Source organism: Callorhinus ursinus, unplaced genomic scaffold (genome assembly GCF_003265705.2).
Source record: "Callorhinus ursinus isolate GAN/ISIS: 27379988/994484 unplaced genomic scaffold, GSC_fseal_2.0 scaffold10, whole genome shotgun sequence".
In the NCBI taxonomy this organism is placed as follows: domain Eukaryota; kingdom Metazoa; phylum Chordata; class Mammalia; order Carnivora; family Otariidae; genus Callorhinus; species Callorhinus ursinus.
In genome coordinates, this window is record NW_027397072.1 from 50,375,088 (window position 1) to 50,401,372 (window position 26,285).

The 26,285-nt window shown below is 53.9% G+C and overlaps 1 protein-coding gene across 1 annotated transcript; it reads left to right on the forward strand.

Moving 5' to 3' along the window:
* The first annotated feature begins 2,543 nt into the window (after window positions 1–2,543).
* FBXO41 (F-box protein 41) lies at window positions 2,544–25,667 on the forward strand. The gene is made up of 13 exons (XM_025867648.2): window positions 2,544–2,805; window positions 15,044–16,087; window positions 17,697–17,922; window positions 18,400–18,473; window positions 18,739–19,097; window positions 19,931–20,172; window positions 20,369–20,484; window positions 20,614–20,766; window positions 20,925–21,020; window positions 22,425–22,543; window positions 22,721–22,879; window positions 24,350–24,465; window positions 24,599–25,667. Exons 2-13 carry the CDS (start codon window positions 15,183–15,185, stop codon window positions 24,659–24,661), a joined length of 2,628 nt encoding a protein of 875 aa, XP_025723433.1. The 5' UTR covers window positions 2,544–2,805; window positions 15,044–15,182; the 3' UTR covers window positions 24,662–25,667.
* The last annotated feature ends 618 nt before the right edge of the window (window positions 25,668–26,285 follow it).

Here is a 26,285-nt window from a genome sequence, read left to right on the forward strand (position 1 = left end):
CAGGACTGAGGTCCTGATCCAAGCCATGGGGGTCTCCTGAGTGGGACCACACGTCTGGCTGGTCTGTGCCTGTCCAATTCTTGCTGAGCCCATGATTCTGTACCTCAGCTCTGGGCCCCCAGATGTGTCTGCCACTCAGTTCTCTCTCTCTTTTGGTTTCTCTGGCCCACATGGAGTGGGATTCAGTTTAACATTTTTAGAACTGTGGTTCCCATAACAACCAAGCAGGAACTGTTGTCTGTGAGATGTAGCATGAGCACACATGCGCACATGCACACGTGCATATACACATATGCGCATGTGCACATACACGTGCATATCCCCCCACACATGTATACACACCCACATACATACACGTGTATTCACTAATAGACACATTCACACATGCACACTGTATGCCCACATGTGTACACGCATGCATTCACCTATGCATGGGCTCACACACACGCACACATGTGCGCATGCACAGCTATGTACCTGCATGCATACAAGTATGCACAAAAGCACATACATACATACACACACACACACACACAGGCATGCCCTGGGTTGTTTTTGCATATTCATAGGAAGCATAGAGTGAGGACAGACAAACATCATCTGAACAAAGGTAGAATCCAGACAATATATGGACATTTTTGGTTCTCTGCAAAAGCAGGTGGATTTGGAGAATCTGTCCTTTGGCAGAGGAGGGTTCAGTAGGCTTAATACAGCAAAGGGGCTGCAGGAGGGCACTGTGTTTAAGTGCAGACTTCGGAGTTCATTGACCTGAGTTCATATCCTGACTGTGCCATTCACTGGGCTCTGAACTTTAGCTTCCTCATCTGCAAAGTAGGAATAATCATAATATTACTTGATAGATTTATTAGGACAACTGAATGATATACATTAAATGATTAGTATGATGCTTGGCACTTGGCTAATAGAAGCTGTTATCATTTAGGTCTTAGAGGAATTGATTTCTCACTTGCTCAAAGAAGACTTTCCGGAGGAGGAAAAAAATTCAGGAGCTCAGGGACAGAAGAGAAGATGTTGGGAGAAGGGTAGTTTGACCTGACTGGCTTATTTTGCCTCAGTCCTTATTTTTTTTTTTAAGATTTTATTTATTTATTTGACAGAGAGAGAGCACAAGCAGGGGGAGTGGCAGGCAGAGGCAGAGGGAGAAGCAGGCTCCCCGCAGAGCAGGGGGAGCCTGATGTGGGACTCCATCCCAGGACCCCGGGATCATGATCTGAGCTAAAGGCAGTCACTTAACCAACCACCCAGGTGCCCGCCTCAGTCCTTATTAAATTTGCCTGTCCCCCAAAGCCACCAGACAAGTCTACAAATTATCTTTCCTGATAGTAAATGTTCAATGCCTTTGTATTAGTAGGAGAAGGATGGGGTCAAGAAAAGTCCCTGTCAGCCTCATTTATTGGAGAATCCTCGGGTTATGTTGGATTTCTGTGCTGTGGCAGCCAGACTGCCCCTCATAGCCTTGGTGCTCAGGCCTTGCGGGAGCTCATCTCTGTGCCTTTGCCCAAGTACTATCCACAGCCTGAAATTCCATCTCCCCTTTTCCTCCTCCAAAGCCCAGAGCAGCCCTGGGCTTGATAGCCCTAAGGCCATGTCTGATTTCTCAGGCCCCACTGCAGCCCTGTGAACTTCCTCCAAGCCTAGGACAGCTAGATTGTTCCTGCTTCAGTGGCTAGATAGGCCTTAAGCCAAGGGCCCTCTAGCCCTCTAGATGCTCAAGTCCTAGGGAGCTGGGTTTCTCTCCTAACCAAGTTCAAGGCAGGGTAGGGGGGTTGGGAGGTGGGAGTCGGGGTGTGGTGGGGGGTGGGGGTGGGAAGGAACCAAAGCCACAGGCCACTGTCTCTCTGCCTCTTTTCTCCCGCTCTAGGTCCGGGATGGGATTTGTGATGGGGACAAGTTCTCCTCGATGGTATCCTCAAGGGCAAAATTGAGTCCTGGGAAAGCAACCACTCGCAGCTTTCCTGGTTCCCTAGGGATGCCCAGAGGGTATTGACTCAAGCAGTCTCGGCGGAGACCAAGCATCTGGCTGGATCCAGGTCGCTGAGTGCACAACCTAGGGCGCGGCCCATGAGGCTGCTTAGTGACCGTGGCGCATATCCCAGGAGCAGTGCAGCGCCCCCGCCCTCTTCCTGACCCACAGAAGCGCCCCCCCACGCCCCCGGGATCTGCCCTGAGTGGAAGCAGGCCCAGTCGGGGTGGTAGGGCTAGGGCGGAGAGATTTGAATTAAAGGTGGGCAGAAGAGGTGCCTGGGGCAGGGAGAGTGCACTGGGCGGTGCCGGGAGTCTGGAAGACCCGGACCCAGGAGGAGTGCGGCCCAGCGGTCCCTGCACCCCCAGGACGGCGCCGCGGACCCCTCCCCCATCGAAGCCACCTTCAGCGGAAAACGTGGGGTCCCGGCGCAGCCGCTTCTGGCGGCATCTGCCGCTCCCCAGCTCGCAGGAGAGCCCGCCCCGAAGGAGGGGCCGGCTCCGCCCCACCTCCTCGCTGCCTCCCTCCCCCTTCTCTTCCTTTCCTCGGGCCGCGAGCCCCCTCCTCCTCCCTCCTCCTCCTCCTCCATCCTTCCCCCACCCGGTTTGTGTGCCCCTCCCGCTGCGACTGGCTGGGAGGCTCGGCCGCCCCCGCCCCGAGAGGGAGGCGGGGGCGCAAGCCGCGGCGGCCACCCGAGGCTGCGGAGGGGAACGAGATCCGAGGCCCCAGGGCGGCCCTGCATCTGGACCCGGCACGCGGGGGCTGCCTGTGCACCCCCAGCCGAGGGCTGCGGGGCCTGGCCTCGCCGCGGGGTGGAGGAGGTAAGGGCAGAGTCATGGGCGCGCTGCGGGACCGCTCCTGGAGAGAGAAGGCAGGGAGGACCCCAGCCGCTGCCTCCTCCTCTTGCTTCTCCCCCACAGCCCTCGGGAGGCCCACGACGCTGCCGGACCGGGAGGGATTCTGGGCAGGCCAGGCCAGAGGCAAGGAAGGGGTTAATTTAAGGAATTAAAATCAGAACGTTTTGGAGACCAGGCTTCCCATCCCCCTCTTCTCGCCAGTCGCTCCCCGAGCCAGGTTGGAGGGCGGGGGCGGGCTCCAGACCCCCCTGGGACTCTGGACCTTAGAGAGCAGGGCCAGAGGGAGGGAGGAGGAAGGGGAGCGCCCTAAAACCCAGCCCTCTCCACCTGCTTCTGAAAAGGGGTGGGGGAGGGGCTTGGTGTTGAGGCCTGGCTGGGCACCTGTGCGGGAGTCTGAGGGTGGGAGGCTTTGGGTGTCTGTGTGCGTGCCGGTGTGCACGTGTGATAGTCTGGACGATCAGGAGGTGTGCATGTGTGTGCACGCATGTTTCTCTCTCATCTCCCAGTGCCTCCGTTGGTGACTGTCCACAGTGATCCGGATGTGTGCTCCTCACTGCATTGCTTTGCATGTGTGTGTAACACGGCGCCTGTGTGCACTTGCCATGGTGTGCCTGTGAGTAGGAGTGGGGCCTGCTCTCTCCTTAGGTTGAATGTGCGGTGAGGAGGGGCCCAGATGGTTTTCTGGGTGTGGGATCCAGGTGCTGGAGCCATGTGTGTGTGACCTTGGGAGGTGTGTGCGCGTTTGCAGGAGCACAAGAGTGAAGGGGAGCTTAGAACAGAAAAGGCAGTCAGGGCTGCCAGGAAGCAGGGAACTGGATGCACTGACCCCTGTGGGTCTTCACTATAGGCTATAGGCTATAGTGACTGCTCTGGGAGGTACACATGTGGCCACAACCCCAGGTGCGGAGAGCCAGAAGCCCCTCCTTCTTGGGGAATTTGGAGGGATTTAGAGTCAGGGGGCATTCCTTTATTCTCCATCCACAGGGACACTTCCAGCTGTCTCCCTATCCTTAGAACACCTCCTCCACCTGCTGGCAGATGTCTCCTGAAAGCACCGAGCTTAGAGCTTCATTTCTTTTGCCTGTAAAGCCATCTATTTAAACAACCAAATCTTTCTACCCCATTTCTGTAAGTTCCACCTTCTCTGCTCCTTTCCTGCATGTGGTTTTTTATGCAAAGAGGGAGAAAGAGCTGTTGGTCCCAGAAGGCCAAGTGAGAGGTAGAGGAGGACCTGAGAGGCAGGGAGAATGACCATCAAAAACCAAACTCTGCTAACTTCTCAATTTTGCCTGACCTGAATTTAATAGAGAAAGAGACAGAGAGACAGAGAGGAAGTTTTGTGATATCCACACACTTGTTTCTAGATTTAGGGATGCCTAGCATATTTTTGTTTTTGGAATATTTGTGGCTGGAAGGGGGTGATGGTTGTTGAAAGGTAATTACCATCCTGCCTTTGAGTTCCCTGGACTTTTCCTGCCTCTCTGGAAGCCCACCACTACCTTCATTCATTCATTCAACAAATATTTATTGAGCGCTACTGTGGGCCAGAGAGTAGAGTCGGTGTGACATTCTACTCCCAATCAGAAGGAACATATGTTAAGACTGAGAGCATGGGTTTTGAAGTCAGTCAGGTAGTACTTGGTTCAAATCCTAGCCTATCCACTCATTCACTGGTGTGTAACAAACCACCCCAGAATTTAGGGGCTTAAGACAACAGTGATGTATTATTTTTCATGGTCTGTGGGTTGGCCATGACTGTGGCTGTGGCTGTGGGCTCACACGGCACCTCTCAGCAGCATTCAGTTGAGGGACTGGCTGAAAGGGAACGTCAGGATGGCCTTTCAACCTCCAGGGTCTCTCTACATGTGGCATCTAATCAGTCAGTAATTTAGCCTGTTTTTTATATGGCAGCTGAATCCCAAATGGAAGTATTCCAAGAGGACAAGCCCTCTGGTACAATTGCTTATCAAGCCTCTGCCTGCATCAGGCTTGCTAATGTCCCATTGGCCAAAACAAGTCACACAGCCAAGCTCTGAGTCAGTATGGGAGGGGACCCCATAAGGGCAAGAATCTTGGGAGGCATGGTTCCAGGGACGCCATCAAAGCAACAGTCTGTTACAGTCACTTCCTGGCCTTGGGCAAGTGATTTGGCCACTCTGAGCCTCACTTTCCTCCTTCTAAAATAGAGACAATACCACCTACGTGGCAGCACTGAGGATTAAATGAGAAACGTGGTATCTGACCAGAATAATTAGTAGGTAAATGTTCACTGTTCAGATTATTAGACTGTAAGCATCTTGAGGGTGTGACTGCCTTATTCATCTTTGTGTCTCCAGTGGCTGGCATGACCCTTGTGTTTGACATCTTTTTTTTTTTTTTAAGATTTTATTTATTTGTGAGAGAGAGAGCGAGCACACACAAGCAGGGGGAGCAGCAGAGGGAGAGGGAGAGAATCTCAAGCAGACTCCCCGCTGAGTGGAGCCATAGAGGGGCTTGGTCTCACGACCCTGACATCATGACCTGTGCCAAAATCAAGTCGTAACCGACTGAGCCACCCAGGTGCCCCTGTTTGACATCTTTCTGTTGGTTGGATAAACTAGAATGAAGCAGAGAAGCCCTAAACTGTGGAGCTCTGCTAGAGTGACAGAGTCAAGAAGACACAGCAGGTTCTTACTTCCCAGTGGGTGGGAAGTAAGCAGAGCCAGGGAAGCACTTGTTATTCCAGGTGATTCTTAGATTGACTTAATTATAACCAGATTCATCCAGTTCCATGACAATGAGTGGTAGAAATCACTTTGGCTACATGAAATCAATCAGTTCATCCATTATTCAGTGTGATTCCTCTAAGAATGATATACTGATGTCTTCTGTGTGGGAGGAAGGTGTGAAGGTGAATCATTTACGTTGTCCTTGCCCTCCAGTGTCTGCATAGGGTGGGATCTGATGTGCAAACAGGTCCATGACCATCCAGCATGTGACACCTGTTACCATATGTGAAGAGCTGTGATAAGGAGTGATTCATGCTGGGATGTGATTTGAGCTGAAGGAGGGAGTAGAAGAAGGCTTCATGGAATGGCTAGCATTTGAGCTGGGCCTGCAGAATTCACAGTTCGGAGAAGGGAATCCCAGTAAGAGGGACCAGCATGAGCCAAGACTTAAGAGTGTGACAGCACATGGCACTTCTCAGGGAAGCTAAGCCCCACAGCGCCCATTAAGGATGCACATGGGAAGCAGATGCAAACGCTAGGCTGGCCAGGCTGAGTGGTGGTTGGGTCCTGGCCCACCTTGGGGGCAGTCAAAGCACGGTGGAGTTTACCTCCCAGAAAATGGCCTGCCCTCAGAGATTTATTTGAGAAGAAGAGTGGTAAGCCTGGATCTGTATTTGCAGAAAACATGAGAATTGAAAGCTGGCGGAGTTAGAGACTACAGTTAGCAATAATGTCAGCAGACCAGATAGAAGGGGGTAATTATGGTCTGGGGTAGGGACTAGAGGCAATAGAATCAAATATTTAGAAGGCAGGATTACAAAAACTAGTGATTGATGAGGTCTGAGGGGGACTTTGAGAATTCAGAGATGCCTTGGGGGGTTGCATCCAAGGTGCAGAGTAGATAATGAAGATGTTGGTTAAGATGGGAAACAGGAGAAAGAAGCAGTCTTGAAGGTGAATATCGTGGTATTGTGAGTTCATTATTAGCCATATTAAGCTCTGAGCCACCTACATTAAAATATCAACCTTTTCATCCTCTCCCTCTCTACAGGCTGCTTGTTAGGAGCACTTAAAAAAGAAAAAAAAAAAAGAATTGCTCTAAATGTCAGGTCTAAGGCATTGGGTTATGTGTGCCTCGAGCTAGTGGAAGTGACGGTATAGATTAGAATTAGGTTATCTCTAAGCAGCATTTAAATGTGTTCAGGTGTCTCTCATCTTGAACGCTCCTTTTGGAATCTCTCACACTGCCTCTTCCCACTTCACAGTTGAGCTTCCTGTGTCCACTCACTGTCTCTGCCTCACTCTCCCCTCAACCCCATCGGCCAGGCTCATCAAAGCGGGGCTCCCTGAAGTCCCCAGTGGACTCTTTGCTCCTCTTCTCTGACTTGTGTTGTCAACTCCTGTTGTTTACACTACGGCCCACTCCTTCCCTCCTTGACATCCCCTCTTCCCAAAGGTTTCCCGCCACAATTGCCATTGCTTCTGCTGGTTCTTAGGAACTTCTTGGTTCTTCTCCTTCCTCCACCTCTCTGAGGATTCACCTCTCCGCTGCTCTCCTTTCTCTGCACCCTCTCCCTGATCCTACTCATCCACTTTTATGCTTAAGGTGCCAAAACTGTATTTTTGGCTCCGTGTCACAAACTATGTACTGACTGTCTCTACTTCCAGGGCCCACTGGAACCTCAAACTCATGGAATCTACAACCAAATTGATCTCTCCCCCAAACTTGCCTTGCTTCACTTTTCCTCCTAACTGAACCACAGCCCCATCTACTTAGATGCTCAAAACCCAAACCTGAGTTTGATCCTCACTCCACTTAATACCAGCCACAATCATTCTGTCACCAAGCCTTCTCGACTCCCCTTCCTATGCTGCTCCCATATCCATTCTTCTCCTCATTGAGCTCCCACTCCCTTGGCTAACAGTTTCTACTTCCAACAGCCTTCTTCCTGACCTTTACCCTCGGTAGGCTGTTCTCTCAATTGTACCTCTGATTAAGTCCTGGCCGTTCCTTCATTCCGCAAACACTTACCTGAGCAGCTACCCCATGCCACACAGTGTTGGAAATGCTGGGAAAGTAGCAGTGACTGGGACAGAGCTTATGTTTTAGTTCCCAGAGGGAGGCATGCTTTTTTGTCTTTGTGGATCCTGTTCTCCATGCTCAGAAAATCACCAACTGTTTTATCATGATACTCTCCTTTCTTCCCCTCCCCCAACCTCATAATTACACGTCCTCCCCTGACTCTACTTTGCTCTTCCAGAGTCATCCTAGATGCTACCACCTCTGGGGGCTTCCCAGTCCCGCAATTCCTCAAGCTGAGTGTCGAATCCCATGTTCTTACATAGCATTAATTTCATGACTGTATCATCTAATACCTCAGTCTGTCCCGGGAGACCACAAGCTGTTTGAAGGCAAGATCTGGATCTTGTTGGTCTGCGTGTCCTCAACATACCCAGCATGGCACCTGATACAGTTCATGGCACAGAGCAGGGACTCAATAAATGTAACATGAATGAATTCATGCTTTAATAAAGCTCGGGAGAATTCTAGGCTAGAAATACCAATTTGCGAGAATGTTAGGACTTTTGCTCACAAGGGACAGAAATCCCATTCAAATTACTTCCTGCAAAAAGGGATGTATACCAACTTAAATAATTGGAAAGAAGGGGGATGAGTGGGTTGGGGACATGACCATACTTGGGTTCCCAAAAATGTGGTGAGGACTCTTTCCAGCTCTTGGCTCAGCTTCACTCTATTGCCATAATTTTTCCCCCCACCACACATGGGCTTTCTCCATGTGGTAGGTGGAGGGGTACACAAAGCCATAGACAGCTTCATCATCCTAGCATGGGATCCCAGAGGAACAAGAGACTCCTCAGTCTTTCACTTACATTCTCTGTTGGCTCAGCTTGAGGAATGTGTCCCTTCTGGGGTCATTCATTGTGGCCAAAGAGATGGGGGCGCCAGGACTGGCCAGGCTTGGGTCATGCAGCCCTGTCAGAAACAGGGAGAGGAGAGGGGCAGCTTACCAGAGAAAGAATGAGATGTTGTATCACCGGAAGGTGAAGAAGGCTTGCCGAGCAGATAAAAATACGAATGTCCGCTGCAGGAATTCTCAGGGCCTATGTGGTAGTGGAAGCCATGAAAGCGCAAGATTCTCTGTGTTTCTGGCAGAGTCCATGAGAATGTGACAGTAGACAGGAGCCAGAGAAGACACACATCTTGAGATGGTTGGCCTTGTTTAAGGAGATGAGACTCACAGACCTGAAAACCTTAAAAAAAAAAAAAAAGTCAATACCTCTGGTTCAGCCTGGAGAATCCTTCTACCCAATGAAAACCTTCAGCTGGACTTAGAAGAAAGGAGACATGAGATAGGCATTTCAGAAGAGGGAAGGTCCTGGCTGAAAAAGGAAGCTGGTCTTAGGGCTGGTCTTAGAGGTTGCTGATTTGGGGAGACTAGAATGCAAAGGAAAATCACCAACTGTTTTATCATGATACTAATAATACAGGACTGTGATCGAATTTGAACAGGCAACACTTCTATTTTTCTTTTTCTTCCTCTTCTGCCTCCCCCTCCCTCTATCACCTTCTTGCCTGCATTCGGGCAAAGCTTATGCTCATGCTGAGTAAGTGTATACATCTAGGCAAAAATATTCCTAAGAATGAATCATAGTCATTCCTCTGCTCCAGCCTATGGAGGGAAACTGTGGGGCAGGCTGGCTTCAGGTGAAGAGCCACCTGGACCTGAGAAGCCCCTTCCTTCTTCTTCCTTGCACATCCACACACAGACTTTCCCCTTTCTCAGAGCCTGGCAAGCAGGGTGCTGGGCAGGAAAAAGATGCTTCAAAAGTATTATGTGGAGGGGAAAGGCTGGCCGGTTCTGATGCCCTGAAAGTGCCCCCACAGAAGGGACCAGCACTTAGTTGGAATGGGTAGGTACACACAGGTGCCCTGATACCAGGCTGACCGTACGTTACAGAACAGTTCCCGAACAGTTATGTGTGTGTGAGCTGAATTCTATTTATAACATCTCTGGTCACTTTGCCAACTTCTTCAATTTTATCTATAGTTATTAATCTATTCAGGTTTTCCCTTTCTTCTTGAGTCAATTTTGATAATTCATATTTTCCTAGAAAAATATTCAGTTCATCCAGATTTTCAAAAATTTGGGCCAAGAGTTGTACCTGGTCGCATTTTAGTAATTAAAAAAAAAAATCTCTGTGAGTGGTTGTATCCCTTTTCTCATTCATAGTGTTATGTATTTGTTTTCTTTCTTTTTTTTTTTGCACTTTGAACAGATTTGCCAGAATTTATTTTGTTAGTCTTTTCAGAGAACTGTCTTCTGGATTTACCTCTTGAGGCTACTTTTTGGTTTTAATATACCTAAATGATGGTGATGTTAAAATAGTGACTAAGTATTTTTTTAAAAAGAAATTTAAGTCCTTTCTTATAGGTACTAAAGTACTTTTTGGGTAAAATAAAACAAAATTTTGGATTTGCTTGAAATTATCCAGTGGTGGGGGTGGGGGAAGTGCAAGGCAGGGGGTCAGGTGTACAGATGAAACAGAATTGTCGTAAGTTGGTCACTGCTGAAGTTGGATCATGGGTACATAGGAGTTTAGCATCATATTGTATTTCTGAATATGTGTGAAAATGTCCATAACAAAAAGTTGTGTTTTTTTAAATCCTTGTCTCACCATGCATACCAAAAATTTTTGGATTTTAAAACTCCACCGTATAAAAGGAAACCATACAGCTTGAAGTATTTGCATGCTACCAAGTCACTGTCACTTTATGGTGTTATGGTTATTTGTTTAAGGCGCTTAATTTAAAAAATTGTTCTAGACTTTTAAAAAAAGGTAATCGCAAGGTACAAAAAGAAAACATATATAACTGTTTATATAGTCTTCAGGTAGGGCTGGACTTACTAAGCATGATAACAAAATCAGAAATCCTAAAGATTTTTACTGAAGCAAACTATCAGCTTTATTGTACCAGTAAAGACTGTAAATAAGCCAATCAACACACTGGAGAACACCATTTGTAGCATATAAATGACAAGGGATCGATATTAGGAAAAGCCTTTGAAAGTCACTCAGAAAATATGAATGTTTAATATAAAAATGAGCAAAACAGTGCATAGGCAAAGTCACCAAAGAAATGTAAACGACTGCTAAATGTGTAAAAAATATATCCAGCTATAGTAATCAGAGAAAGGCCAGTAAAACAGCCAGGACACGTTTTACTCTCAACTTGGCAAGAGTCCAGTGAGGCCAAAGGTGAGGCTGAGTTGGGCTGCAGTTGGTAGATGCTGGGAGCCACTGAAAGAGCAGGAGCAGGAGTGGTCTGTAGACAGAGGAGTCTGGTGCCTAATAGGGGACAGAAGAGGGCCCCGAGCTGAAGCCCGGGCCAGCTCTCTGGGTGTGAGGAAGAGCACAGAGCAGGAGAGGAGAACCGCTGAAGAAAAAAATCAACAGGCCTTGATGGTGAGCGGAGAGCAAGGTCCGGATGGCCAGTGGTGTGGTGTGACTGGGAGGACAGTGGCACCGTTGAAGGAAAACAGGGATGGATCCTGGGGAGTGGGTGAGGGCAAGTCCAAGATTTGCGTTTTGACACCGGCGGTCATTGTGTTAGTCTAGAGTTTCATTACTGGTGACTGGCAACCAAGTCAAACGGTTTGGGCTACAAAAAGAATTTGCTGCCTCTCACAAGTGACAAGTCCTGGATTGAAGTTTCAGGCACATCTGGATCTGGATGTTCAAGAGAGGTCATCAGGAGTCTTTGTGTTCTTCTTGCCCAAGGAGGACAGAAATGGCCACGAGCCGCTCCAGGCTCACATTCTACCAGCTGGGCACAGGTCCTGGAGGGGCTGTACCGGCCTCGAGTGGGCAATGTGCCCAGGATGAGTGATCGCTGTGACTGATGAACAGGCTGAGGTTATAGGCACTCCCCTCCGAGCCCAACCCAAAGTGGGGGGAATAGTTCTCCAAAGGAAAACCGGGTCTAGCCACAAAGGGGGACTGGAGCTGAACAGCAAAAATGAATAAATGTCTACTGCATCCCACCTCTGAACAAGATCTACACAGATCCTGCTGCTTGTACAATTTTTAAAGTGCTTCTGTTTGTCATAACACAACTGTCCCTCACAAAACTTAAAATACACTTGTCCCATCTCCCGAAGATGTTCCAACTTCTCATCCACTTAGCACGTCCAGCCCCAATTCAAGATCTTGGTGATGGGCTGTCTCTTTGGGAGGGTACTGAGCTAGCCCCTCATGGTCTTTCAGCTTATGGCCACACTATGATGGAGGAAAGATCGGATAGCTGAACGTACAAAACCCTCCCAGGTGAAGAGGGGAGATGAGGAGAAACAGTCAGTGGTCACAGACCCATATGTGGTCCACATGCTTGACTAGTTGGTGAGGACGGGGTTCCCTGACTCCTGTTTCTGGCTGCTTTGGTTCTGCCATTTCCAAGAGCCTCCCTTGTCCTTCATGCTCTGTGCCATGCAGAAAAGGGGCATTGGGGGCTCACCTCCCACTGGTGCAGGTTTAAGGGGTGGGGAACATTAGGAGTAATGAGTAATCCTGAGTAATCCCTGGCCTTTGTCTTCCAGGTTTGTGGGTTTTTCTGGCAATACGATCCCCTTAATCATTAGGAAGCTTTCAGTCAATTTACGTTCAGTTGTCCCCAGAGCCATTAACCAAACTAGAGACCTCATTGGAAGTTGTAATTCTTGAATCAAGTCCCTGGTGACAGTGTTCGGGGCTGGGGGGGGGGGGGAGCAGGGGTTGTCTCTTAGCAGCAGCCCTTGGTGCTCTGCCCATCCCAGGAGCGCATGGTTCTGTTGCTTCTGGCTAGGCTTCTGCCGCAGGGCAATGCAAACCCTTCGTCTAGGGTGGGAGGCAGAGTCCATTGCCCCCTCCCACTCAAGCTGCACCCCAGTGGAAGGCAGTGGAAGGCTGTTTTGGTGAAAGGAATGGTTGCTTCTGTCGAGCTGGGAGGGCACAGCAGGAGGGGTTCTTGAAGGGCCTGAGGAGTCAAGAGCCTGTCAGGGCCCAGGTTTGTCTCTCTCTGTGTTTCCAGCCTCCCTGTCTTTGCTTGAGCTGACTTTAGCTGGAAGCAGAGAACTGGCTCTTAATTATCTCTCAGCCATATTGGATTACTGGCCTCAGGCAGAAAGCGCCTCTCTAAGCAAAGCAGCATTTTCTTCCTCTCTGCTTTCAGAGGTGCCCCTTTCAGCCGGAGTGTGTCTCTTTCTTGTTGGGCCTTACTGAGGCCATGGGGGACGCCACACCCCAACATGGTGACATTTTTCTACAGGCCCCCTAAAGTTCCAGGTAGGAACATCATCTGAGCTCCAGAGACCGGGGGAGAGTTTCATCGGCTGCTTTGCTGCTGGGTAGCAGGGCTCACCAACTTCTGAGGGGGGAGGTGGTACCATCTTACTTCCCTTCCTAGTTTAGCTTATTCCTCCTTAGGGTCTATTCCTTTAAAAAAAAGTCCATTTCTTATTCTAATTTCTGGGTTAGGACTTTTTTCTAGTGCAGGTACCACAGACCCAACTCCAAATGGCTTAAGCAATGAAGGGAATGGATTGGTTCACGCACTAGACCAGGATCTCAAACAGTGTCTGTGAGAAATCTCTGTCTCCATATCAGTTCTGCTTCTCTGCATTGGCTTCATTCCCAGGAGGTTCCTCCCCAAAGAGGCAAAGATAGCACTTGCAGCTCTAGCCTTCCCCATTAGCTTAGAAACCTGAGCCCAAAGAGGATGCTTTTCCCCAGTGGTTCAGAGAAGTCCTGGAGGGAGGAATGCCTCACGGACTCAACTTGGGTGATCTCTGCCCATCCCAGGACTCTGTTTGGTCAGGTCTATATCACTTTCTTACCCCTAGAGCCGGGGTGGACCATCAACCCCCACTCAGGCCATGTGGACTGAGAAAGTGGGGAAGGAAGAATGGTTCTCCAAGGTCAAAGCAGAGTGATTTTTACCAGGAGAAGGACTGGGTGCTGGGCTGGTAAAGGGAACAGTCACCCATACCTCCATGTGGAAATGCCTGAAGGCAAAGGAAACTCCAGAGCAGGTCAGGATGGTGAGGCAGAGCTGAGAGTCAATGGCTTAAAGCTGGGAGTGAACATGTGGGAGCAAACCAGACTGCCAGGGAGAGGGCAGATGCAAAGAGGGTGTCAAGGTGGACCTCTCATCGGGAAGATTCAGAAGGCAGTAGGAAGACGAGGTTGGAGAACCCAAACAGGCGGCTTCATGGCAGCCTGGGAAGATGGAGTGGTCAGTAGTATCAGCCAAGGGACCAACTGGGTGAAGAGTCTTGACGACAACTGGATTGATAAGCAGGTGGTCTGTGACCCAGAGGAGCACCGTGACAGCGGAGGGTGGCTGGCAGTTAGGAGGAGGAGGGTAGGGATGAATGGGGTAGAGATTCCACGAGGCAGAGGAGGTGTGACCAGAAGCCAGAGATGAGGGAGGAGGGGCAGTGGAAGTTGAGGGTGACTGGGGGTAGGATGTCAGGAAGGGCGGTAGTTTGTGCTAGAAGGGGCCTGAAGAGGACAAATATGGTGGCCCTTGGAACAAAGGGGCAGGGCGCTTACTGGAGATCGACCTAGCAAAGGACTCTAAAAAAGGACCTACCTGCCTAGAGTGGCAGTGATGGGAAGGTACAGAAGCAGGACAGGAATAAACAGTGACACGCACACGGGTATCATCTGGTGAGGTGACAATTTAGTCACTGCAACATGGTACCAACAGTCCAGTCTGTCTGATGGGTATGGTTTGCATGACATGGAAGTAAGCATCTTCCTTTAAGGATTTTTTTCAGATGTAAGATACATACAGCCAAATACATATGGTACACTGGCCTTACATATATCGCTTGATTGTTTACATATGTATTCACATGTATAACCACCACTCGGATCAAGATCTAGAACATTTTCAGCATCACAAAAGGTTCCCTCCTGTCCCTTCTCAGTTTATAGTCTCCAGGGGGTAACCTCTATTCTGACTTATGTCATGATCAATTTAGTCTGTTCTTGAACTCCGTATGTATGGAATCCTACAGTGTGCACTCTGCTCTGGCTTCTTTTATGCAGCATAATATTGAATGGATTCATCCATGTTGTTGCATGTCCCAGTGCTTCCTTTCCTTATTGCTGGATAAAATTCCACTACGGACATATCACAATTCATCCAGTCTACTGGTGATGGGCACTTGGGTTATGTCTAGTTGGAATATAGGTTGGAAGTATTATAAGTATAATGAATGCTTTTTCCCCCCTTAAAGAATTCTCATTCTTTCTCATTGTCGTACATGTACAGGCCCTCCCGCAGGTACCAGAGCAGGCCAGCCCCCTCTGGGAGGTCAAGCCACTGGGATCCCCTCGCCCCTCCATTATGGGCGCGAGTTTCCTGGGGAACTCAGTTTCCTCACGCGTGGGGGAGACCACCCTCCTAAGGCTTACTCCCTCTCTTCCAGCCTCCTCGCCTCTGGCCGCCGGCGCCCTGAGCCTTCCTGACCGCGCAGGGGGGCTCGCCCGCGGCCCCCCATGAGCGCGCCCGGCTGACCGGCGGGGTCGGCCGCGGTGGAGCCGGGGCGCCGCGGGGGCGGCGGGGCCATGGCCTCGCTGGACCTGCCATACCGCTGCCCCCGCTGCGGGGAGCACAAGCGCTTCCGGAGCCTGTCGTCGCTGCGTGCTCACCTGGAGTACAGCCACACGTACGAGACGCTCTACATCCTCTCCAAGACCAACAGCATCTGCGACGGCGCCGCGGCCGCCGCCGCCGCCGCGGCCGCCGCCTCGGGCTTCCCGCTGACGCCCGAGCCCGCCGCCCTGCTGGCCGTGCCCGGCGCCCGGCGCGAGGTCTTCGAGAGCACGTCCTTCCAGGGCAAGGAGCAGGCGGCCGGCCCATCGCCCGCCGCGCCGCACCTGCTGCACCACCATCACCACCACGCGCCCCTCGCCCACTTCGCCGGCGACCTCGTGCCCGCCAGCCTGCCGTGCGAGGAGCTGGCCGAGCCGGGCCTCGTGCCCGCCGCCGCCGCCGCCGCCGCCGCGCGCTACGCGCTGCGCGAGATCGAGATCCCGCTGGGGGAGCTGTTCGCGCGCAAGTCCGTGGCCTCCTCGGCTTGCTCGACGCCGCCGCCCGGGCCGGGCCCCGGGCCCGCCTCCGCCTCGCCCGCGTCCCCCTCGCCCGCCGATGTGGCTTACGAGGAGGGCCTGGCGCGCCTCAAGATCCGCGCGCTGGAGAAGCTGGAGGTGGACCGGCGGCTGGAGCGGCTGAGCGAAGAGGTGGAGCAGAAGATCGCGGGCCAGGTGGGTCGGCTGCAGGCCGAGCTAGAGCGCAAGGCGGCGGAGCTGGAGACAGCGCGGCAGGAGAGCGCACGCCTGGGGCGCGAGAAGGAGGAGCTGGAGGAGCGGGCATCCGAGCTCTCGCGCCAGGTGGACGTGAGCGTGGAGCTGCTGGCCTCGCTCAAGCAGGACCTGGTGCACAAGGAACAGGAGCTGAGCCGCAAGCAGCAGTGAGTGGCCCGCAGGGCCCTGTGGGCGGGTGTGCCCGTGAATGTTCCCGATTGAGTGACCGTGTGTGTCGCTGCCGCTGCCCCCACCTTGAGTGGGACTGAGTGTGGCTGTGTGTGTGTGTCTGTGTGGCCGTGGCTTTGTACTGTGGCATCTGTGGCCAAAAGCATGTGATGGTGGTGTGTGTGGGGCCAAGAGCGTCATGACGGTATGTGTTTGGGACTGTGAAGACATGCAAGTATGCTCGCATGCCTGCCCGTGAAAACTCTTTCTCTTACTTTTCTATGTCCCTAGCCAAGGCCAGCCCCTGCATTGTGGCAGCAGATCCTCTGCTCTTTTGCCTACTCAAAGACGTGGCACAATTCTGCTTTCCTCTTTGCCATCATCAGATTTTCCTTGTCACCTGTATCATTCCTTTTTTTTTTTAAGATTTTATTTATTTGACAGAGAGAGACACAGCGAGAGAGGGAACACAAGCAGGGGGAGTGGGAGAGGGAGAAGCAGAACCGAGCCACCCAGGCGCCCCAACTGTATCATTCCTGAAAGCGACCACACAGGAGGTTGTTTCTCCCATCCACCATAACCCCAGTGCCCCCTTGGGCTACTGCCTCTTTTCTCTCCTTCCAGAACAACTCTATGAAAATTTATACTCCTTGTCTCCAATTTCCTTCTCCACTTTCTCTCTTGAATCCCCTCTGATTAGAGAGATGTCCACCACCACCACTGTCCTCCACGTCACCAATGACCTTCATGTCACCAAGGCCCACTCATCATCACCTCAGCCTATCAGCAGCATTTGACACAGCTGATCCCTGAAACACTTTCTTCACTTGACTTCCAGGACACTCTACCTTTTGTCTGCTCCTTCTCAGCGTTCTTTGCTGGCTTCTTATTTCCCTGGTCTTTAAATGTAGAATGGTGAAATATATGGATGGTATTTATCTACCCCCTATTGTGATATAAGCTCCATGGGGGCAGGAGCTTTCCTCAGTCTATCCACAGCTGTATCCCTAAATACCTAGAACAGTGCCTGACACCTGGAAGGTGCTCAGTGAATGTTGAATGTGAATACATTTGGGAGTAAATGCTCAAGTGACTCTGAAGTGTGCTGTGTGTACTTCCCTGAGACTTCTGCATCTGAGAATGTTTCTGAAAGTGTGTGTGTGTGTGTGTGTTTGTGTGTGTGTTGGAATGTGTGAGCATAACTGTACCTGGCTCAGACTGTGTGTATGCCTGCAAGTGAACATGACATGAGCACGTGTACATGAGTGTGTGTGGCTGTGTGCCCGAGTGTATCCGGACGGAGAAGGCGGATCTGAGTGTGACTGCGTATGACAGAGTGTTTCCATGGGGAGTACAGGCGCCTGGCAGGAGCGTCGGGCTTGGGTCAGTGGGGCATGAGTGTGTGACTCGGGGTGGGTGTACGGTTGCATTTCTGTGTGTGCCTTGGTGGGGGGCCTTGTGCCCGGGCCTGTACATCTGCGGGCACCCACGTGGGCGTGAGCAGACAGCCCAGGCAGCTGTGCCCGTGTCTCTCTCTCCCGCTCAGGGTTTCCTCCAGAGGGTGGGTGGGCAGCCAGGCACGGGGCTGAAAGACTGCTCTGGGCCCAGGGAGGTGGTGCAGATTGACCAGTTCCTGAAGGAGACGGCGGCGCGGGAGGCCAGTGCCAAGCTGCGGCTGCAGCAGTTCATCGAGGAGCTGCTGGAGCGTGCGGACCGCGCCGAGCGGCAGCTGCAGGTCATCAGCAGCAGCTGTGGCAGCACCCCGAGCGCCAGCCTGGGCCGCGGAGGGGGAGGAAGTGGCGCTGGGCCTGTTACCCGGGGCCCCGGCAGAATGGTGAGCGCCCACCTGCCCCCTCCAGTCCCACCGCGCACACGGCCTAGCGTCCCCCTGTTATGCTCCATGCTTCCCTTCTTTGGCTCTTCCCCACGAGCAGACTCCGGGCCTGAAGGAGGGGTCCAGGAACAGGGGTGCCCCTCTGATTGGGCAGAAGGGCCCCTGAGGCCGTGAGCCAGTGAGGTGTGATCCAGCCCCCCTGGTGCTCAGGGGCCCTTCTCTGCTCAAATGAGAGCCCAGGAGCCACAGGCCAGGGTCTGGGGTGCTGGGTGGGTGTGGGGAGGGGGCTGGTGAGCCTGCCTTTCTGGGCTGTCTGTCTGTCTATTTGTCCATCTTTCCCAACTTTTTTCCTTCTCTCTCCTCTCCCTCCTCTCTTCTCTCCATCTTGTGCCCTGTTTCTCCTGCTCCTTCTCATCCTCTTGCTTCTTCTGCTGCCCCCCATGCCCCGCCTTTCCCTCCCGCTCTGGGGGCCCACAGCGAGAACACCACGCGGGCCTGGCCATGCCTAGCACATACGCCGTGTCGAGGCATGGCTCCTCTCCCAGCACAGGGTAAGCCTCGGGCCTGGCCCGTCCCACACAGCCCACCCTCACCTTGGAAAGACCCACCGGCCCCCTGGATGGCTGGCCCATCTGGGGCCTTGGCTCCTTCTCCTTTCCCCATACTCCTCGGGTCACCTCTGTCTGCCTTTCCACACTCTTGGAAGGGGGCTCTTGGAAAGTAGGGCGGGGGGGTTGCCCTCGGTAGGGGTGGCCTGGGGACTTTGGGCAGACCTGGTGCCCCTCACTCCTCACCGTCTGGTCCACCCCACCCCAGGGCCTCCAGCCGTGTCCCCGCTGCATCCCAGAGCTCAGGCTGCTATGACAGTGACAGTCTGGAGCTACCCCGGCCAGAAGAGGGGGCCCCCGAGGACAGTGGCCCTGGGGGCTTGGGCACACGGGCCCAGGCTGCCAACGGTGGCTCGGAGCGCACCCAGGCCCCTCGCAGCTCAGGCCTGCGGCGCCAGGCCATCCAGAACTGGCAGCGCAGACCCCGCCGACACAGCACGGAGGGGGAGGAGGGTGATGTCTCGGACGTGGGCTCCCGAACCACGGAGTCAGAGGCTGAGGGCCCCTCAGATGCCCCCCGCCCTGGGCCTGCTCTGGCTGGGCCACTGAGCAGCTGCCGGCTCTCAGGTGAGTCCTGGAAGGGTAGGCCAGAGGGGCCAGTCTTTCTTTGGCGCTGGGCCCTCTAAGGGGACACAGGGCTGGGGCAGTAGATCTCTTGGGCTCCCGCACCTGTTTCCCCTTGTCCCAGACTTCCTGCTGTGAGGATGACAAACTCTCCTACAAGTGCCCTGGGAGCCTGGGCAAGGAACTCATGAGACAGAGCAGTGCTGCAGCACAGGGGTGCTCATGGTGGGGACTGCACAAGGATGCCACATCTCAGGGGGTCCATTCACATGGCTCGTTGTTGACATTTACGGGAGAGTAGCTGAGTGTTAACTGCAGACTGAAGTCCCTGGAACAGCAGGGAGAGCCCCCTTCTATATATGCACAAGGCCATGTGCATATGTGGGTGGGTCAGGGTCAGGAGGTTAGAGGGCTCAGGTCATGTGCATGGCTGCTCTTGAGTGACCGTTCTGGGCAGCCTCGCCCTGGCCTTCTCTTCACAGAGGCTGGGTTTCTATCCATCTGTACCCTTACCCTCCAAACCCTTCCCTTTCCTAGACTTGACTCAGTTGCTTCGCCTAGGGGCTGAGTTTGGACAATGTGAGGATGTATGATCTCACAAAAAAGTTTACTTGAGGAAGGCTCACCTTTTTCTAATGTGTATAATTAGAGATGGGGTGTGCAGAGGAGGGGGAAGCAAAGGCCCCTTGTCCTTCCTCCCAAGTCACCAGTCCCCCAGCATGGGTCTTTCATACTTGTCCCTTCTGTGGCTCCTACCCCACCCCACCTCCCCACCCACACCCCCACATTGGCCTTTGACCCTCCACACTGATCTCTGACCCTCTGGTACCGTGCAGCCCGCCCTGAGGGAGGCAGTGGGCGGGGTCGGCGAGCGGAGAGGGGCAGCCCCTCCTGCTCCAACGAGGTCATCAGCCCGGAGATCCTCAAGATGCGAGCCGCCCTGTTCTGCATCTTCACCTACCTGGACACACGCACGCTGCTGCACGCGGCCGAGGTCTGCCGGGACTGGCGCTTCGTGGCTCGCCACCCCGCGGTCTGGACACGGGTGCTGCTCGAGAACGCCCGCGTCTGTTCCAAGGTGCCTGTCCCCGCCCACCGCCCCTGCTGTGAACCCACCTTTCTCCCAGCAGAATCTGGGCCCTCGAGGTCTGGCCCTTGCGCCCCTTCCAACACCCTAGCTTCAGCCTCGCTCCCCCAAATGCTCTCATGGGGTCTCCCTCCAGCCAGCCAAGCTCAGGCCCCTTCATCGGCAGGCAACCCCTCTTTCCCTGCAGTTCCTGGCCATGCTGGCTCAGTGGTGCACCCAGGCGCACTCGCTGACCCTGCAGAACTTGAAGCCCCGGCAGCGGGGCAAGAAGGAGAGCAAGGAAGAGTACGCGCGGAGCACCCGGTGAGGCGGTGGTGGGTGGGCCGGGGGGGGGGGGTCTTACTGCGTGCACACCTGGAGTTCTGGGGGGGCGGTGCTTCCCCGGGGAGGGAGTGGCCACAAGCGGTGCCCTGACCTCTTGGCCATCCCCAGGGGCTGCCTCGAGGCGGGGCTGGAGTCCCTGTTGAAGGCGGCGGGGGGGAATCTGCTGATCCTGCGCATCTCCCACTGTCCCAACATTCTCACCGACCGCTCCCTCTGGCTGGCCAGCTGCTACTGCCGCGCCCTGCAGGCGGTCACCTACAGGTAGTCCACACCCTCTGGACCTCCGGCCGAGCGGGTCCCTGGGGTCTGCATACTCTTCCCCCAGGGCTCTCAGGCAAGGGGACCCAAGAGTCCTCTGGTCCAAGGGCAGGGAGCAGAAGCCACCAGGGTGGGCGGTCCCAGCTCTTTCTTTTCAACAGGAGCGCCACAGACCCCGTGGGCCATGAGGTCATTTGGGCCCTGGGCGCAGGCTGCAGAGAGATTGTCTCCCTCCAGGTGGCGCCACTTCACCCTTGGTGAGCCCCAGCAGGGGTTGGGAGGGGCCGGGGGTTGAGCCAGGCCGGGGGTTGAGCCGGGGCTGGCTGAGGACTGAGCAGATCTGGGCCATTCCAAAAGCTGGCTGGGGAGACAGATTCACATTCATCAGTCTGTGTATTTAGCTGTTGGGAGCAGAGCTTCAAAATCAGGCCTGGGGTGATGTCCTGGCTCACTGGCAGTGTGACGGAGAGCAATCCAGTCATGCCTCAGTTTCTCTACTGCAAAGTGAAGGTGATATTCGAGATTTTTCAGCCTTAGTGGAACCGTAGCTGGCTCAGATGAGGTGTGTCTATAAAGAGTATATATAAGTGTTCAGTCAACACTACCTAGAAATAGCCACGTTTGTTTGGCACGTGAAAGGCCGTTCAGGGAGGTCGATGTAGCATACACAAAAGAGCTGGTTGTCGGAGAATCCAGATCATTCATTCACAACTTGGTGTTCCTCAAACCAGACTTCTTTGTCCCTGCACTGTCCTCCAAGCAAGCCCTCTCTCCGCACGACAGCTCCTCTCGGGGCATCCCATGTCCTTCCCTGCCACCTGGTGGAATCCGTCCCTGCTCCCCTGCCCCCATTCCTGTGGTGCCTCCGCTCTTTTTGACACCTGCTGTAGTTTGTTTTGCAATAATATCTGAGTCTCCGCGGTACTAGCAGTTCTCCAGGTTGGGGCTGTGAATGTCCGTTCCCATATCCCTGGTACCAGGTGTGTGGCAGACACCAGGAACCCACCGCCTGGGCGAATGTTGAGGAACGAGGTGTTCAGGGAAATGGCCGGGTTGGTGTGAGTGATGGGCAGGGAGGAGCAATGAGTGTGGAGAGGAAGGTGGGGGCAAGGTTAGGAAGGTCCTGCGTAAGGGGGTCAGATTTTTGCATTTTACTTAGGAAGTGCTCGGGAAGCCTTTGCGGTATTTCTGATCTTAAAGACAGGATCACATCAGACTGGTTATGTTGTGTCCTCCCCCGCCCCCCTCGTTGAGGGCACGGACCACGTCTATACTGTCACCACTGTGTCCCCGGGGCCCAGCTCGGTTATTCTTGGCGCTAGTAGACACTTGAGGCCCATTTGTTGAATGACTGAGTGAGAGAACATAGAATGAGTGGCTCGCGGTCAGCAGCGTGCCGGTTGAATTGGCAGAGAGACTAGATGAATCCACATGAATATGGATGGTGGTGTGAACTGTGCTTTGAAGTTATTCAGGAATCAGAATCTGTAGGTCTCGGCAGGTGGTAAGGAAGGGTCAGGGATGATCCCAGGTTTCTAACTTGAGCAGCTGGGTGGTTGGTGGGGCCCCAGCCTGAGCAAGGGACATGAAAGAGGAGCAGGTTCGGGGTGCCGTGCAACCAGAAGCTTCCTTGACAGCCCTCTCTCTGCCCCATTCTCCAGCCAGCAGCCCACGCGCTTCAGTAACCGCTGCCTGCAGATGATTGGTCGCTGTTGGCCGCACCTTCGGGCCCTGGGGATTGGGGGTGCTGGCTGTGGGGTGCAGGGCCTGGCGTCACTTGGTGAGTCTTTCCTTGGGACTGGGGCGGAGGGTGGTGGGAAGCAGGTGTGGGTGCGACACCGGAATCCCAGAGGGGCTTGAGGCTGCGGCCTGGGTGGTGGCAGGAGCTCGGGGCACCGGGCCGGAGGCGACCTGGGGAGTTTGTCAGCAGGACCTCCCCTCTTCCTTCTCTTCCTAGCAAGAAACTGCATGCGGCTGCAGGTCCTGGAGCTGGACCATGTGTCGGAGATCACCCAGGAGGTGGCAGCTGAGGTCTGCCGGGAAGGTCTGAAGGGACTGGAGATGTTGGTGCTCACGGCCACCCCCGTCACCCCCAAGGCCCTGCTGCATTTCAACAGTGAGCAATGGGAATGCGGCCGGCGGGGGGGGGGGGTGTCCACTGTCCCCTCTTACCATGCCTTGTCAGCAAGTAGCATATGCAATTCCCTGTTCTCGTCAGCAAGCACCAGCATGGGTGGATGTGGGGGACAGACTGACCAGGGTGCTAATCCTAGCCTCGCCACCAGGGTCTTCTGAGGCCAATGTGGCATTCGAGGCCTGCTAGCACTGGTCCAGATGGTTCAGTTCCACAGATCTTTATTGCCCTATGCTCAACCCCCATGGGAGATACGAGATATGACCTGTTCCTCGTGAGCCTCTGGCCAAGGGCAGGGGCAGAACAGACGGGTTAGGAATACAGGTCCTGGAGCTGGACTGATGTAGGTCTCAATTTTGGCTCTACTGCTTATTAGCTGTGTGACTGGGCAAGTTACTCTACTTCTCTGGCTTCTGTATCCCCATCTTCTAAGCGGACCTTCTGGAATGGGTGGGAGGGTTAAATGAGATAATGTATATGAGCCCCGCCAGGACCATTCTCAGGGTGAAGACCCCTCTCTCCGTGCTACTGTAGACTCCAACATGCCTCCTCTGACCCCACCAACCCCTAGCCACCTGCCCCACTCCTGACCATTCTTCCACCTTCCCTGAGGACATGGGCGCCCAGCTGGGGCTGCTCACACTCCTTCAGGAAGCTGCCCTCCGAACCCCGCTTCACCCCCCCAACTGGAGCATCCTTCTGGGCACAGCCAGCAAGGAGCTGAGTCACCACCAGCACCTGGTGTCATCGCCCTCAGGACCTGCAGTAACCACAGAGTGGCTCCTCAGTTGCTCAGGCTACTGGGGCAGGCCCCCCCTTCCTGAGGCCCTGGTCACACCTAAGTCCTGAGCCCTGAAGATTCCTTGACAATCTCATTGTTTCCAGGACTCTTTTCTTCCCTCCCCTTCAGCCTCATGGCCTGGCCCTGGACTGACCACCAGACTAACTGCTCAGCCTCCAAAATCATGACCTCCAGAACCCTCTCAGCCTCCTGACCTTCCTCCTCCTCCACTGCCTTCATGGCAACATCTGGTCCCTTAAGCCCTCTGCTCCCAACTTGTTTGCTGCCTGTCTCCCCTCTTCCATGTTCCAGAGAAGACCCAATAGCTTCACCCCAGCCACTCTGTCCTTGAATTCATTTCCAGATGGCCAGGCCATGGTACAACTGTCCCCTCTGCCAGGGAAGCTCCTAGAGCCTCTGCACAATTGGCTGTTGCCCACTCATCCTCCCAGAGTCCACTGCAGCCTCTGCTGTATGACCTTGCCCTCCTCCCCCGGCCCCAACCCCCATCTGGTTGACCCTCTGGGTGCCACAGGCCTGCTCTCCTCTACGTGGTGCCCAGTGCCTGGCACGTGGCCATCTCTCTGTAGGGTTCTGGTTTCATTAAGTAGTAATAGGAGAAGCAGCAGTCCCATTGCCCAGCCATCACCTTATTACCCACCTTTTCTCAGGCATTTGCCGGAACCTCAAGTCCATTGTGGTCCAGATTGGGATTGCTGATTATTTCAAAGAGCCCAGCAGTCCCGAGGCCCAGAAGCTGTTTGAGGATATGGTGACGAAACTCCAGGTGAGGAATTGGCTCTTAGGCCACCCAAGACCCTAGGTGACATCCCTAGACTGGAGTTGGTGACCTGGGTGTGTAATGGGAGGGCCCCACTTGCCTGACCCCAAGGGGAGCTAACCCAGAGTTCGGTCTACAGGCCCTACGACGGAGGCCCGGCTTCTCTAAGATCCTGCACATCAAGGTGGACGGCGGCTGCTAACCCGGGCGGGGGGCGGCAGGGCCCCTGCCAGCCCCACACCAGGGCACTCTCTTTGGACCTCCAGAGGGACCCTGATTTGGACTAGACCTTCAGAGGCCTAGTGTTATCCCTGGCTTCCAGGGAAGGGTTGAGTTTCCTGTCCTCCTCCTGGGACCATGGAGCAACAGGCCTGACCCTGGGCACTGCCTCTTCAGGGCAGGGGCTTGGACAGAAGCTGCCCTCCGACCCCCACTCCACCCCCCCACCCCACCCCCACTGGAGCATCCTTCTGGGCACCGCCAGCAAGGAGCTGAGTCACCACCAGCACCTGGTGTCATCGCCCTCAGGACCTGCAACCACGGAGTGGCTCCTCGGTTGCTCAGGCTACCGGGGCCGGCCCCCCCTTCCTGAGGCCCAGCCTCCCGGTCAGGGGCCTCTGCTAGGCCCCAGCCAGAGGGGGCTCCCCAAAGCAGCTCAGACTTGGCAAGGAGGGCTCTTTTCCTCCTGCCCTGTTCCAGCCCTCTGTGGGGCATCCCCTTCAGACATCCTGCCTAGGCTCTGGGTCCACGTTCCCCAGAGGTAACACAGATAAGCCTATGGGTCTGGGAATGTGGTCAGCCAAAAGTGGGGGGCGGGGGTGCAGCAAGGTAGTGGGAATGGGCTTGGAATGGCAAAACATTCATCCAGAACTTTTCCCCAGGATATTGAAACCACCACTCTCAAAGGGGGGAAATTGCCAAGTAGAGAAAACCTAGTTTTTATTGCTGTAGAAACAAGACCCTTCCTCTCAGCCACCACATACCCTCATGACACACCAGAGCTAAATTCAGAGGTAAAAGGTGCATGTTTCTATACCTTCCACCGATCCTGAGCCTCTGGAGGGGTAAGGTCCTAGCTCTGGGAAACCTTAGCAGCAGTGAGCAGCAGTTCCTGTCCTCAAGAAATGTCTTTCTGGTGCTTGGGCAGGAATCTAATGGCCTCTGGGTCCCCAGGACTGTGGGTGGCAGGGAGTCACTGCCTTCTGTGCTGGGGCCTGGAGGAAGCCAGGAGGGAATTTGGTTTGCTTCCTTGTCTGGCTAGCTTGCTTGAAGAATGTGGTCTTGGTAGGGAACCACACCCATGAAGCCAAAGAAGAGGAAGAGCAGCTTCATCAGACTTGCCTCCCTCCTCAGTCTTCACGGGCCCCATGGGCTGTGGGCTCTGCTGGAGTGCTTCTGCCTAGGCACGGTGCTGGGGCCTGAGCCAGAGCCACTTGGCTTAGAAACCACAGAATGCAAATGGGGTTTTTCACTGACTCTTGCACAGTTCTGGTAAAACCAGGTTCTGGCACTAAGGCTCCAAAGACTCAGGTCTCTGCAGTTCCTCCTCTCAGAACTCCCATAGTGGTGTAGAGGCCTTGGGTCCCACTAACATTCACTTGGAAAATTCTTTCAAACATTAACCTTGATCCATCTTAGGGTTTCCTAATTTCCTATACAGGGGCCAGTTCTGCCCTAACCATTAGGCTGCTGGTCCTGGCTGGGGCTGGACTTCTCGTTTCTCAGCCCTTTCCAGGGACCTTTCTGCTACATCCTGGACATCAAGACCCAGCCCTGGGTTACCCTGTAATGAGTCCTTCAGACTGAGACCCCACAGGCTCAGTATC

What these genes read in the sequence shown, in the direction of transcription:
- FBXO41 (XM_025867648.2), top strand. Translation starts at nt 15,183, where the DNA reads ATGGCCTCGCTGGACCTGCCATACCGCTGCCCCCGCTGCGGGGAGCAC. An exon ending in GAGCTGAGCCGCAAGCAGCA is followed by an intron (nt 16,088 to 17,696) that starts GTGAGTGGCCCG and finishes CTCTGGGCCCAG; the next exon opens with GGAGGTGGTGCAGATTGACC. An exon ending in GGCTCCTCTCCCAGCACAGG is followed by an intron (nt 18,474 to 18,738) that starts GTAAGCCTCGGG and finishes ACCCCACCCCAG; the next exon opens with GGCCTCCAGCCGTGTCCCCG.